General features: G+C 38.2%; 1 protein-coding gene across 1 annotated transcript in view; it reads right to left on the bottom strand.

The window, feature by feature from the left end:
• The window catches only part of LOC127635955 (mitogen-activated protein kinase kinase kinase 1-like), a 111239-nt gene that overhangs the window by 38180 nt on the left and 56976 nt on the right, over positions 1–16083 (bottom strand). The window contains exons 7-12 of the mRNA XM_052116266.1: positions 15353–15474; positions 13108–13189; positions 7886–8063; positions 6857–7117; positions 3534–3655; positions 469–560 (exon numbers count right to left, since the gene is read on the bottom strand). Coding sequence (XP_051972226.1) covers positions 469–560; positions 3534–3655; positions 6857–7117; positions 7886–8063; positions 13108–13189; positions 15353–15474 — 857 coding nt within the window. The remainder of the gene's footprint in view (positions 1–468; positions 561–3533; positions 3656–6856; positions 7118–7885; positions 8064–13107; positions 13190–15352; positions 15475–16083) is intronic.

Below are 16083 nucleotides of genomic sequence, written 5' to 3' on the forward strand. Positions count from 1 at the left end.
TTATGTGGACCACATTTATAGTGACTTTATTTTGCTTTTTTGTTCTTTTTGGACCTTGACAGTCCATGGTCAGTAAAGGTCATTCAATAAACAGATTGTTCCAGCCAACCGTTGTGATTTTTTATTTTATTCGACATTTTAAGTATAGGAGATCCCCACTGCTCATTGCCGGAAACTTACCGCATCTGGTTAGGAAACAGAGTTTAGAACTTACACTCTACACGCTGCATAACACTTCATTTTTAGGCTGCAGCACACAAACTGCACTAAATACAGCAGTGCAGACTTTTGCAATTGTTCTGATCACTCACAGGAAAATTAGTTAGTACATTTTAATTTAGTAAAATTCTATTAAATTCAAACAATCATATCTGCAGCAATATTTCTATGGTATTCGCTACTGCTTTAGGTTCAGTTTGGCATCGATACATATCCTGTTGCAGCCCAAGTGGTTGATGAGATTTGTACCTGCTTTGAGGATTTCTCTCCCCACAGCGAGTTCACCCATCTGACCCTTACACAGCTCCAGTAGAGTGGACACAGACAGCTGACTGGTTCGACTAGGAATACAAAACAAAAACATGAACACATGGTACACACTATCCCAAAAGAGCATTTAAAGTCAAACTGAAACAAGTGTTTACTTCTGGTTTTATGACATATTTCTGTGTTGACCGGCATTCCATACTAGTTGAACTGAAAATACACTGCCAGGCTAAAAAGTTGCATACTCTAATATTACATTGGACTGCCTTTAGCTTTGATTACGGAGTGCACTTGTCATGGAATTGTTCAGACAAAGAGTTTTAGTGATCTTCCTTCATGATCATTCAAGATTTTTTTACACGAAGCTGACAGTTCACCACTATCCTTCCAGGTTTTAATAATGCGTTAGACCATTCTTAACCCAATTCCAGTGATATCAGCAATATCCTTGTTTTCTTCGCTTGATGCAGGCCAGTAATTTGCCTCTTCACCGTAACATCTTTTCCATAACCATGGGGTACATCTTATGACATGGTTGTTTAGGAAATGAGAAGCTACACACTGCATCATTTAGGGTTAAAAGAATTGTTGCCAGCTGAAACATATTAATCACTGAAATAATGTTCCAATCAAAGGCTCTTAAGTATCTGCTTATTTAAACACAAAAGGCAACTTTTTTTTTGGCCAGGCAGTGTAAGAGGGTGAAAATAAGTGACGTCAGTCAAAAAGGAAATAAGAGTGTAAAAATGTGTCAATGCATAACAGTGCATCGATCTGTCATACAAATTTCGATGCATAGATTACGGAATTTAAGAATTTATTATATATTATCACCCCATATAGACATCACATATCACACGAACCTCGCAACAGACACGGAGCGGAGCATGCAAGATTGAAGGGAAATATAACGCACAAACAATACAACAACAAGACAGAGATAATTAAAATAAAAAGCGAATAGAAAATATAAGTATATATAGAAATATACAATAAGATAAAATATATGTGTTTGTACGAATACAAATCAGTTCTTTATAGACAGTGCGAGGGAATGTAATGGCAGAAGAGGTGGGAAATGTTTGATAAATCCTACATCTTCTGCCATTTCATTCCCTTGCACTATGAAGGGATAATAGCACTAAAATGTGTTATTTCTACATAAAAGTTTAACCACAAATGGAACTTGGCTTAAATAAATGTTATTGCTGGGCAGACATTGGGTAGCACTTTATTTTACAGCACTGTTCTACATTTACGTACTATATAATTACAACAACTACAATCTCAAGGTACTAACCCTAAACCTAACCCCAACTCTAACCCATTTTAAGTACATGTAGTTACCTAATATTACTTAGAACTATCATGGGTAAGTACATGATGTGTATGATGCTACAAGCTTGGCACACCTATTTTTGGGCAGTTTCTCCCATTCTTCTTTGCAGGACCTCTCAAGCTCCATCAGGTTGGATGGGGAGCGTCGGTGCACAGCCATTTTCAGATCTCTCCAGAGATGTTCAATCGGGTTCAAGTCTGGGCTCTGGCTGGGCCACTCAAGGACATTCACAGAGTTGTCCCGTAGCCACTCCTTTGTTATCTTGGCTATGTGCTTAGGGTCACTGTCCTGTTGGAAGATGAACCTTCGCCCCAGTCTGAGGTCCAGAGCGCTCTGGAGCAGGTTTTCATCATGGATGTCTCTGTACATTGCTGCATTCATCTTTCCCTTGATCCTGACTAGTCTCCCAGTTCCTGCCGCTGAAAAACATCCCCACAGCATGATGCTGCCACCACCATGCTTCACTGTAGGGATGGTATTGATTAGGTGATGAGCAGTGCTTGGTTTCCTCCAGACATGACGTTCAATCTTTGTTTCATCAGAACAGAGAATTTAGTTTGTCATGGTCTGAGTCCTTCAGGGGGCTTTTGGCAAACTCCAGGTGGGCTGTCATGTGCGTTTTACTGAGGAGTGTCTTCGGCAATCAGGCCTCTACCATACATGCCTGATTGGTGGAGTGCGGCAGAGATGGTTGTTCTTCTGGAAGGTTCTCCTCTCTCCACAGAGAAACGCTGGAGCTCTGTCAGAGTGACCATCGGGTTCTTGGTCACCTCCCTGACTAAGGCCCTTCTCCCCCGATCGCTCAGTTTGGCCGGGCGGCCAGTTCTAGGAGGAGTCCTGGTGGTTCCAAACTTCTTCCATTTACGGATGATGGAGGCCACTGTGCTCATTGGGACCTTCAATGCTGCAGAAATTTTTCTGTACCCTTCCCTAGATCTGTGCCTCGATACAATCCTGTCTCGGAGGTCTACAGACAATTCCTTGGACTTCATGGCTTGTTTTGTGCTCTCACATGCACTGTTAACTGTGGGACCTATATATTGACAGGTGTGTGCCTTTCCAAATCATGTCCAATCAATGGAATTTACCACAGGTGGACTCCAATCAAGTTGTAGAAACATCAAGGATGATCAGTGGAAACAGGATGCACCTGAGCTCAATTTTGATATTTATTTTTTATAAATTTGCAAAGATTTCAAACAAACTTCTTTCACATTGTCATTATTGGGTATTGTTTGTAGAATTTTGAGGAAAATAATGAATTTAATCCATTTTGGAATAAGGATGTAACAACAAAATGTGGAAAACGTGAAGCTCTGTGAATACTTTCCGGATGCACTGTATATATAAACAGTAAAAGTAATTCTTTTCTCATCATATTTAACTTTGTGTAATAATTAAAACCATTTGAATATGCATCATGATGCGTCTTTTTCATCTCAACTTCATTATCTTTGACAAAATCAAAAAACCCTCCGTCAATGAACATTTTCAGTAATTTTGTTGACGAAAGTAACATTGCATGACTCATACACACAATAAGACCAGGAATGTGTATTATGAAAGCAAATTCATGCTTTGATTTCAAGTCTTTAAACCAAATTATAATCTAATCTTCCACAAATTAATTTGTGATTGTTACTGTGCCTGTCCACTAGGTGGCGGTAGATTGTTAAATGCAGGCCAGTACTGTGGAATCGAGTCGCACCTGTTAGCGTCTGCACACTTGACCAGTATGGTCTCCACCACGGGTCGCAGCAGCTGCTGTAATCGACTGCGCTCTGAGAGAGAGTGACAGGGGGTGTACACCAGCATCGCTCGCAGGGTTTTCTGAAACACAAAAAGACCCACAATAGAGATCTTCACAAAAGCAAAAACAAAACATCACTGACACATTCAGGATTGTGGCTTGCATTCAGTAGGGTTTGTAGTGAAATAAAAGGAAAATTAACGATTCACTTAATGATTTATGTTCGATTGACTATTTAGTCATTTTGAACAATATAGATTAGAATGGGAAGCCACAGGTCTTGAACGGAAAATACACTTTTCAACTTGCATGTTATTGTGTGTGCATGTGAGAAAGAGTTCAATCTGACCACGACTGCCAGAGCAGGCTGGGGAGTGGTGACTCACACAACCCTCCTGAATGAACACTACACACACACAAATATACACACTTTACCACAATCACATTCAAAACACTACATACCTGGCTTATATAATTCTCCACAGGCTTCTAAATTGACTCCAAGTTAAGTATAAATTGTGAAACATTATGGGAATTGAACTCTGCCACATTTAGTCCATGATACTCCGATTTCATATCAGCTGCAAACACACTTCATGACATTATACTGCAGTGCTGTACAGGGCAGCACAACTCTAGTCCCTTGTTGTATTTTTGTAGTCCCCAGCAACTGACATTTCTTGGTGTGTTTGAAGAATACAGCAAAATTCTACAGTGTTGGAAATCCCCAAAAGGACAAAACGCTTGTTGTTTTCACAAAGGCATCTCACTGGAGCTCATGGCTCGAGGCAAGGACAACGTCCCAGAAGTCTGTGCTACAAGAACAATTGCTTTTGAAATGGATGAGAAATACTGTAGGTTAAGAGAGTAAGACAAAAAAGAAACCTTTTCTTTCCAGCTTCAATCTGCAGATCCCTGCTGTATTCAACCTACCAGCTCTGAAATGAACTTTAAAACTAGCCAGCGTGGTTTGTTGTCCTTTCGAACTTTGGCACGTCTCAGATAACCTCATACGGAAATAAGATCTAGACATTGACATGGTATAGATTTAGATTTGGCAAAAAATGACCAATGTTTTTTGATTTTACAGCCATAAATGTGTCTTACTGGCCATGACACTGTATTTTGCATAATTCATATTGACAGTTTTGGGCTTTTTGCCATTTGTATTGACCGAAAAGGAGTCATGTTTACATGTTTCACAGACTGAATTGGATTTTTCTCTATAAGCAAAAAAAAAAACAAAAAGCAGCAACCATCACTTCATCACATCGCTCTGTGAAACTCTGCAGAACTCCCCATTGGAATGAATGTGAGATTGCCATGAACGGAGCAGTATTTGGCAAAATATTCTCGTAAACGGAATGGATAATATTTTTACATGGGCTGGTATGAAGAGTGACATTGTAATGCATATTTATGTAAAGTTTTTTGTAAAATAAATTGCTAAATTACACAGCAATTTGATTAAAGACTGTGCAGACTGTGAATCAGAATCAAGGCAAACAATTATTAATCACTTGAAAAGAGAAAAACTTCATTTAATAGCGATTACACATATATTAACATTAGCGTTAGTCAACAGATCTGTTTATTAACTCATTTTAATGCTGTGAACTGTTTATTAACTACAGGTTAACCAGTAGCAATTTCCAAGCTGCTGCTCTGCACTGCTAAAATCCTGATTTTATAACAATTTAAAGACGATGGCTGTGCTGTGATTTCGGCTTTATGAACAAGTAAAATGATAATTCAGAGAGAAAGTTATTAGAAAAAAAGTCTTATTTTTCTCTCGCACAGCGTACGGCCTCCGTCTGGGTAAAAGAGAGTGATAAGCAATAAATAATGGTAAAATTAAATTGTTTAAATTAAAACAGAGGAGCAAACATACAGATTATTGATTGGTTCTTAGCAACTCGCACATGCGCAGCTCATTCACGTCTATGTCAGCTGTATTTGTACTTGTGTTCTAACTAAAGAGATTCTTCTCACCACTGTTGCCTTCATCTTGCTCACTGGGGTTCAAATGGTATTGTTCTCAAAAACAGCTTTGAAACAACATATATTGTGAAAAGCACTTTAGAAATTAATTGGAATTTGACTGAAAAAAAAAAATTTATTTGGGTTCAGAATGGGTAGAATAAAACGTATGCTGTGAACTTAATACAAAGTACTTATTTACCTAATAATATTTGAATAATATGTTTTATCATTTAAAATCTTAATGCAAAATGAAAGAACAAGGGCACCAAGCCATTACTCTGCCTGAATTAAATGAGCTTTTTCTGGTTATTAATCTGGCTTCAGTGGAACCTGTCCTGATGATAAGGTCTTAAGAACATTTGAGTGAAAAGTGCTGTGCTGGTGCAGTATTGTGCAACCTCCTGCTGCTACACCGAAACCTCTCTGCTACATATGATCATGACGGGAGCAGTCACACGCTGTGAACACATGATACTGAAAAGTGCACATGATAACAGCAACAGTCAGGCACGTGAGACAGCGGTTAAGTTGTGTGTTTATGATGCTTGGAAACAAGCAACACTTAACATGAGCACGTAATGACTTCAAGTAACCTAAATGAAATGCATGCATGTAACTAAGGGCACTTTCACATTGACAATTTAGCTGGAAACGGAGCATGGTTCGCAGAAAATATTGGCAATATGAAAGCTGTTTTGCGGACCGGATAGCGGACTGTGGTACTGAACCTGAGACTACCTTGGTTGCAATGGAACTGTGGGACTGTTGGCATGAGTGAGACAGCAACCTGTAATCTGGACCACACTTGTTAAAAAAGTTAAATAACTTGTGTGTGCCGATGACAAAATCAACAATATACAACAGTATTTTAATGATGCAAGTTGATGATGGAAAAGCAATGGGGTTCAACAGAATCTAAAAGAGTCTGAAACCAGACCAACGCTGCGGAGGGCACCGGGAACAATTACACTCGCATGCTCAAAACCAGTATAAAAACAGACAATGTGCCATTAACGGTGTTGGGTTGGGAATACTTTAAGAATGCATTCAATTGTTTTGCAAATACTGGAACCGAAAATTCAAAACAAATCACTCTCTCTAGTATTAATGATTAAGTGTGATTATCATTGTTTTTAATGATGTACATATCTGTTAACACCCTAAGAAATGTGGTTTTGGGTTTCATGACACCAAGTAAAATCAGAACCACTAAACTCGTTATGATTCCCATCTCTAGACATTACTGATACTGTAGAATGTGAAAAGTGTGCCATTAATGGAGAGGTGTTGCGTCTCACCAATGCCGCGACATAGACTTTGTAGACAGGGTCTGCGCAGACCATGGACAATACGCTACAGCAGGACTCCACCACCACGTCTCCTGACACCTCCCCTGCAGATGTACCCAGTGATGTCCCAGCCCCCGCTCCGGCCAATGAATGCTCGCCATTGGCCAGCAGGAGAGCACCGCTCACGTCATGCGACAGCCGCCGAAGAGCCATTTCTCTGATGTTCCAGTTCCGGGAAAAGAGACAGCCCACCAGCTCCAAGCCAAACACCTGAAATGTGAAGAGAGAGGGAGCTGGTCAACACTAGCAATGAATAAAATGACACCCAAATAGCTTTGGTTTTTATCCATAGTATTTGCCCCAATAAAGTAAGCTTGGTCAGTCCTATTAGCAGATTGTTTTTGATATTGTTAATTTAAGAAAATATATTTTTTTTAATTGCACAGCATGAAATCACATTTTGTCACAAAAACAGTTCTATTTCATTATTTATTTTTTTGCCAATTTTATTTTATTTTTACACTTTTCTTGGCATTATTAAGATTTTTTGCAACGTGATAACAGTAAAGCACATCTTCCCTTAGCAACTCTCAGAAGTCTATAGTAATGCAACAAAATGACCCCTTTATGTATAGCAAGTATACATCATGGTAGCATTTGTTGAACTAAATTTAATTTATGCCACTTTTAATAATAATAATAAAAAAAGTGTCAGGACAGGATGATTAAATTTTTCTTTTGTATTACAGTACTAAGAAAATGAATTTGGGAGGTTAACGTGAACTGTAATTGTCTTAAAACATGCATAATTTTCTTAAAAATGTTTTATGAAATATGACTTTGATATTTCCATGTGAGATTTACCCGTTAAGATCTTTTGAAATCATTTTTAGAAGAAAAAAGAATATTAAAAGTAAAAATAAATCTTATCTAATAATAATGGCTTCCATTATCAGACCTATCCTGATCATCAGATTATATAATATTATATTGTAACAAATAAACGTCATTGTGTGTCATTTTGCATGTTGAACGCACCTTGATCCAAGGTTCGGCGAGGTCCGAGTATGTTTGAGGGATGTGCTGAACTCCATATTGTGGAAGAGAGAAGTCGCCATCCTGCCCCGATCTAGAGCTCTCAGCATGAAGAGATGAGGAGGAGGAAGATGCTGTTTGAGAGCGGCTTGTGCTTTCCACTGTTGATGACTGATCAAAACTACAATACACACACAGATCCGGGTCACGGTCTAACACACTCAAAACAAAAGATTAATACAACAAACAAATGCATGGGTGCTTCGTCAATCATTATTGGAATGTAATTTACATAAAACTGATTTAAAAAATGCCCAGACAGATTACAATTTTCAAGACAATTAGAAAACAGAAATAGAAAATCCTTTGTTATATTTTGATGCTTTATTTTTACTTATTAAAGAGATGCTACACAGAAAACATAAGCTGCACATGTGTATTTTCTCAGGCACCTATTGAGTCTAAATAGACGTACAACTTACAGAATTTCAGTAGTCCACCTAAAAAGTAAATGCCTTACAGTATCATACTGTTCATGTGCTTTAATTGCTATAGTTTACTTCCACACTGCTTATTCGTCAAATAACAATGTCAAATGTAAATTGCTAAAGACCTGAGGTATGTATATAAGGGATAAACACATTTTATTTGTTGCATTTGTCTATGCAAAATCTACTGTATCTAAACTAAATGTAATGATACCATTATCATACCTTTAGATACCAGCTAAAGTATCACGATACCACCCATGTTTAGATGCATTGTTACTTATTAACTACATTTGCTTGAATTGTTTGTTCAAAATAAACTCTGCAAAAAAGAAACGTCATCTCACTTTCAACTGCTTTTATTTTCAGCAAACTTAACATGTGTAAATATTTATGTGAACATAAAAAGATTCAATAACTAAGACATAAATTGAACAAGTTTCACAGTCATGTGACTAACAGAAATGGAATAAAGAGTCCCTGAACAAAGGGGGGGGTGGGGTCAAAATGAAAAGTAAAAGTATCAGGTGTGGCCACCAGCTGCATTAAGTACTGCAGTGCATCTCCTCCTCATGGACTGCAGCAGATTTGCCAGATCTTACTGTCACCCCACACTTCCACCAAGGCACTTGAAAGTTCCCGGACATTTCTGGGGGGGAATGGCCCTAGCCCTCACCCTTCGATCCAACAGGTCCCAGACGTGCTCAATGAGATTGAGAGCCGACACTGTCTTGCAGGAAATCACGCACAGAACGAGCAGTATGGCTGCTGGCATTGTAATGCTGGAGGGTCATGTCCGGATGAGCCTGCAGGAAGGGCACCACATGAGGGAAGAGGATGTCTTTACTGAAACACACAGCATTGAGATAGCCTGCATTGACAACAAGCTCAGTCAGATGATGCTGTGACAGACCCTCCACCTCCAAATCGATCCAGCTTCAGAGTACAGGCCTCGGTGTAACGCTCATTCCTTGGATGATAAACACGAGTCTGACCATCTCCCCTGGTGAGACAAAACTGTGACTCGTCAGTGAAGAGCGTGTCTGGTCCAGCGAAGGTGGATTTGTGCCCATAGGTGACATTGTTGCCGGTGATGTCTGGTTAGGACCTGCCTTACAACAGGCCTACAAGCCCTCAGTTCAGCCTCTCTCAGCCTATTGCGGACAGTCTGAGCACTGATGGAGAGATTGGGCATTCCTGGTGTAACTCGGGCAGTAGTTGTTGCCATTCTGTACCTGTCCCGCAGGTGTAATATTCCGATATACCAATCCTGTGCAGGTGTTGTTACACGTGGTCTGCCACTGCGAGGCCGATCAGCTGTCCTTCCTGTCTCGCTGTAGTGCTGTCTTAGTCGTCTCACAGTACAGACATGGCAATTTATTGCCCTGGCCACATCTTCAGTCCTCATGCCTCCATGCAGCATGCCTAAAGCATGTTCAAACATTTGAGCAGGGTCCCTGGGCATCTTTCTTTTTGTGTTTTTCAGAGACAGTAGAAAGGTCTCTTTACAGTCCTAAGTTTTTATAACTGTGACCTTAATTGTAAGCTGTCAGTGTCTTAATGACCATTATACAGGTGCATGTTCATTAATTGTTTGTGGTTCATTGAACAAGCATGAAAAACATTGTTTAACCCCTTTAAAGTTTAAACAATAAAGATCTGTAAAGTTAATATGATGTATACAAAATTATTTTTAAAATAAAGTGTCCTGGAAAAGGGACATTTCTTTTTTGCTGAGTTTACATGTTTATTCTAGGGCTGAAAAATGTGTGTTAATTTCAGCGATTAACATTTCACTGTTTAACATGTTATTTTTATAATGCAATTAATATAGTATTTCATTTTTTCTACACTAATGTTTTTCCTCACTTTCTGTGACTAAAATTGGGATATCTACATTTCCAGGAGGTACACGCTCGACTGCATATCCTAGCATAGAAACTGACTGATTAGAGCAGTTCACATTTATTCATAATGAACTAACCAAGCACGTCCCGTATTCCTGGGCATAATAAACAATGGTAAGCCAGGTGTGGGATTAATACCTGTAAAAGATTAATACCTGTAAAAATATATGTCTTATTGACTATATTTGCAAAAAATTTACATTTATAAAACGAACATATTAATTAAAATAAATGACTAACCAATTTCTTTGATACTTTGATTCTTCGATAATTAGTTAATTTATCCGATTAAAACATGTATTCAATTCAGAGCACTAGTTTGTTCAAAATTGCTGAACAACTATTTAAAAGATACTGCATTATATGGTATATTTTATTATGTTGTTTTTTTGGAGATGTGGCATTGATTCAAAGTTCTGGTAGAGCAAATGGTAACTTGCTGTACATAATATCAGCTGGCAATCCCAAGTTTCATTGGGGAAACCAAGCAACTAATAAACACTGAATAACTGTATAGTTTGTAAAAAGGATTACAGTGATACTGCAGTCACTATGCAATTAAGTCTAAGGATATAATTGAGTCACGACAATAAATGTGAATTCAAGGACAATAATATTCAGAGTAGGCCTAATAATGTAAGCTGAAGTTGTAATGGCTCACAAAAAAAACAAAAACAAAAGGTGGTTTGTGTTTTCTTAACCTGAGGTGGCAGGACTGATCTGTCTTATTGTGCAAACCACTCAAAATTCATGCCACTTACATTCAGCTTAGACAAATGAAGGGAATTTACTTTATATAATTAGGATAACATCAGTTTCCTGAAGAAGAAACAGCAGGATTTGGTTTCTGCTTACATTGCGTGTGGGGCGAATCCCTGGCTGCTTTGCAGGAAGGCTGGAAATCCCAAAAACGGACCAGCCTTTAGCATTTGAGTCCCGAGAACACACAAAGACAACTGGTGCCGAGCTGTCTCACTCATCTAACCAACATCGAGCATCATACTGCATAAACAAACTTGGGTTGACCTCAGTTTTTAAATATAAACATGTAAAATTACCCTTAGAAAATTGCATGTCCTAAATGAAGGTTGATTTTGCCTCAAGCAAACCTCTGTTCTTTCATAGCTCAGTAATCAGAGCTCTGCGTTTACCAGCTTAATTAATGAACTGTTGTCTGAATGTCTGTGGATTTGACAGGTTAGAAATCTAACCTGGGTTTGTTGCCCTCAGCATTCTTTAACTCTGTGTTTGGGCTTGTTAGCTCTTGTAAATCCTGATCTGATAGGAGCACATTCTATAAGCATCCTGCCTATTTGTTTTCAGTAGGACAGTCTCACGTGGGCTTTGCTCCCCAATGCCACACCTTCATAAACATAGACGCTTCCTGAAACTACTCCAGCACATGCAGGTGCTTCCTGTGCTTTAAAAAGGAAAAAATTGTTCATGACTACCACGCATAAAACAAAAGGACAATATTCCTGATATGCCCTTTCAGGAGTCGAAACCAAGTACAAAAAGGACCGGCATTCATTTGCCGACAACAGATTTTCACCATTTGTATGCGATTTGTCTAGTTTTTGCATCTGGCAATGCATAAAATACATTCTATAGGCAACATACTATTAATAGGCAACTTAAAAACACTACTCCGCTTCTTTTATGCACTCCTTGTGTGGAAGTATATGTTTAGGTGTGCATTGTGTTTGACCAGCCGACATCAATGTATACACGTTGTTTTGGGCGGCAAGTTGGAGGGACATTTTAAAGGCAAAAAAGAGACATATTTCAGAAAATCACAATATATTCGGTCAGTTGACAAATGTGTATATTTATCTCGATAATTATGTATTTTCTTTGAAAAGGCTTAAAATGGTGTCTTTCAGAAGAATCATTTTACTGAACAGCCATTGTAGCCATGTACAGTCAAAATATTTAAATGAAAAAGTAATAGAGTTCAAATCAAGTTAAAAATAATCATGGAATGTGTTCAAGTAAACAAATGCAAAGCATGGTATTTAATAAATGTTATTTATATGATATTTAAAAATGGCACACACATACACTTATGAGTGATGACGCAAACAAATCACTGAATGAGTGTTTGATCCGATTCACTGAAATAGACAGTTTGAAATAAAAGAAATGCAAATAAAATCTAAATTTTAACACTCACAATCAAAATTGACATTGCCAACAAAATCAGAGCTGAGTGCAGAATACCAGCCCAGCCCATTTCTATAGCAGCTTCAAGCTTTCAAATATCATAACCAGGGGCCGGTTGCACCAGCTATACGTGCAAGTTACAACTTATCTATTTGTGGCGTAAATGGGCACTAAGTCACAATTTACTCACTACTAAATATTTGAGCGTTGCACCACTAAATTTAAGCAAGACATATACACTAAACATTTACAGAAGCATTACATAACATCCTTGTTATTTATTTAAACAGGGCAATTATACAATTTAACATATGTACTTTTATTAAGTATCATATTTTAATGGGGATTTAATTTATCACAGATAACTGTTACGAGCAATCAAGATTTGAACATATTATGCGACTACACATTACATGACGGAGAGCTTATGACCTACTAGTTAAGTCTTGCCTTAAGAACAGGTGGTACAACCAAATTAAACACTGACTAGTAGTTACTAAGCCCTTAGTGTGAACTTTACATCCTAACTTATGTGATAACTTACGCACGGTGCAAAAGCTGGTACAAACCTACCCAGAAGAATAGATTTAGTGAAAGCTCACAGTGCTTTAAATGTGAACTGAAGAACTCTTCATTCTCTTGAAAAGCTCATTTCTAAAAACCGTACCTGTAAAAATCATGAGACTTCCACTTGGCTCGACACAGAGGGCAGATTAAAGGATCGTGATTTCTCCGACACTCCTCGGCCCCTGAAAAACAAACAGGACACAAGAGACGCTCACATGCCTCATTATTTCATGATGAGCTGTTAGTGGAGAGATGGACTCTAACAGGGAGTTTTCCAGTTGCTAATGTCTTTGGCTTTGGCTTGCTCATGTACTTGTACTCGTAAAAATGCTCATATACCAAAAACGTATATCATCTGATGTATGGATGTTGAGTCAAGTCATTTTTATTCCTCAAGTGCTTTTCACAACACACATCGTCTCAATGCCGCTATACAGAAAATTAGAGCTGTGATGTCTGAAATATTTTAAAGTCCTCATTGTACAGTTTAAATGATTAAGACTAGTGAGCAAACCAAAGGCAACTGTGTAAGCAACACAAAAATTAGATGTCAGTTTATGGAAAAACAAGGCTCAGCTGGGGGAGTCAGTTCCCCTCTGGCAATATAGCATGAATATACTGTCAATATTAGTTATCTATGTGCAATACAAGTCTTGTTTTATGTAAGAAAACAGTGTGCATGCTGGTGGGCAATGTTTACAACTAAAAGATTGTGTATGAACTGTACGATTTTTGATAAAGAGATGATTAATGAATGTCATTGCGTCAACATTCAGCACACTAATTCAAATCGGAATATGTCCAAAAACATTTACAATTATTCATTTAACAGACGCTGTTATCCAAAGCGACTTACAAATAAGGAGAACAACTAAAGAGAATTATCCTAATGAGGAATTTGTAACACAAGTGCTGTAATTCAAGTTTCAAAATTGTTTCGAAAAGTACCCCTAGCAAGGACGACGAGAGACTTAAATTATTTTTATAAAGACGACAACAGTGCACTAAATGGATAAAGTGCTCACGGAAAAGCGGTGTCTTTAGATGCTATTTGAAGGATGTTATAGAACCAGCTGCTCAGGTGGAGTTTGGCAGTTCATTCCACCGGCAGGGAACAGTTGAAGTGATTTTTTGCTTCTTTGAGATATCATGAGGCGCCATTCACCCACAGAACACAAACTTCTGGAGGGCACAAAGACCTGAAGTAGTGAGAGTAGATAGGGGGTGCAGAACCGTGGTTGTTCTGTAAGTAAGCATCAATGCCTTGAACTTAACATGAGCAACCATTGGCAGCCAGTGCAGTTTAATGAGGAGAGGGGTGAAATCTATTGTAATCGAGCACTTTTTTTTTTTTTTAATTAATGTATTTTCCCCACTTTCTGAGGCTAAAATGGGCATATCTACATTTCCATGAGGTACACGCTCGACTCGACTGCATATCCTAGCATAGAAACTGATAGTTTGGAGCAGTTCAAACTTATTCATAATGAGCCACGCATGTCCCGGACCCACAGGCATAATAAACAGCAGATTTACTTGCGTGACGTGCACTCATTTGGGCTTGTTGAAGACACACTGACTTATGTTTGAAAAATTAGAGAGATGTCAGTTTTATTATGATATAATGCAGAATTATCATTATTATTCTGATTATTAGATTTGTGTTATACAAAAGTAATATTTCTCTGTCCTGTTTACTTCACCTACACCTGGGGCTTTTATTTTGACACGAAAAGGCGACGTGTATTTCCTGAATTTCAGCATTTCCTGAAATGCTGTAATTTTCTCGTTTTCTGTTATAAGGTGTTGGTAGATTTATACAATAACTTGTAGCAGTTACTAATGTTTGGAATTGCGCGAATGCTTGAACCTACAGTACTTTGATTTTACAATGCACCTGAACTGATCTGAGAGCACTGCAATGCGCATGCACGCAGACCATGTTTATCGGTCTCTAAAACCAGAACCTATTGTGGATTAATAATCACATATTTGCCATTTTGATGTTATTTTGAATTGTGTAGCCCTGAAGGATGGTGAAATGTGTTTAATGATGCACTCTTTATGAAACTTAATCGCCAAATTAAAGCACATTAAAATTATAGAAATCATTAAAATCATAAAAATAAAAAATATATATATATTATTTCTATTATATTGTTAATATTCAATATATCCCCCAGCCTCAATTCTGGGTATACATTTTATCAGTTTGTGTGTTCCTTGGGAATCGAACTCATGATTTTATGGGTTGTTAGTGGCATGCTCTACCGGTTGAGTTACATGAACTCTACAGTTTATGACATACAGACATATGAATTCTGGAATATGTTGATGGCACTTACATATAGACATGCAGTGATGGTGGAGTTTATTTCTGCAGCCTTCCTCACATACCGTCAGACTTTCCTCATCCAGCATGTCCAGCAGACAAATGGGACACATCTGCTCCTCCTCGTCCTTCATACTGCACCCATGCAAAGTTATAGAAGATACCAAAAATCAGGGGCAGAGATAAGAAAATGCTAGACTTCAAAGTAAATAGACTCTGTTTTAAAAGTGCTCATATATTGAGAAATCAAATCTTTCCCTAGATCTTTTTTGTAATGTTTTTTTTATTTATTCCTACAGTAAATAAAAAAAGCTAAACATGGATACATAGAATCAACATTTAAACCCCACAACCACCCCTCCCACTCCAAATCGCCAACCCCGCCCTGACCACCAACAAACATCCATGTGGTCACACGAGTATTTACACTCACAACCCCCACCATTTCCAAGAGCAGTAATCACCATTCCCCAGAGTATCCACAACTCTGGAGGGGTGTATGCTACCCCCAAAAATAGTACAGAGCAGGTGGCGCAGCTGTAAATACCTAAAGAATTGAGATCTGGGAATCCCAAAATGTACGATGAATGAACCAAATTTTCAAAAGGATCTCAATCTCAACTATTGAGTTAACCTTCCTCACTCTATCAATCCACTCTGTCCAGCAGAAAGGGGACTTATTAACACATAAAAACAAGCAGTCAACTTAATTTTCAGTAAGCTGGCAAATTCGGCTGTTGCATG

Source organism: Xyrauchen texanus, chromosome 43 (assembly GCF_025860055.1).
Source record: "Xyrauchen texanus isolate HMW12.3.18 chromosome 43, RBS_HiC_50CHRs, whole genome shotgun sequence".
Lineage (NCBI taxonomy): Eukaryota > Metazoa > Chordata > Actinopteri > Cypriniformes > Catostomidae > Xyrauchen > Xyrauchen texanus.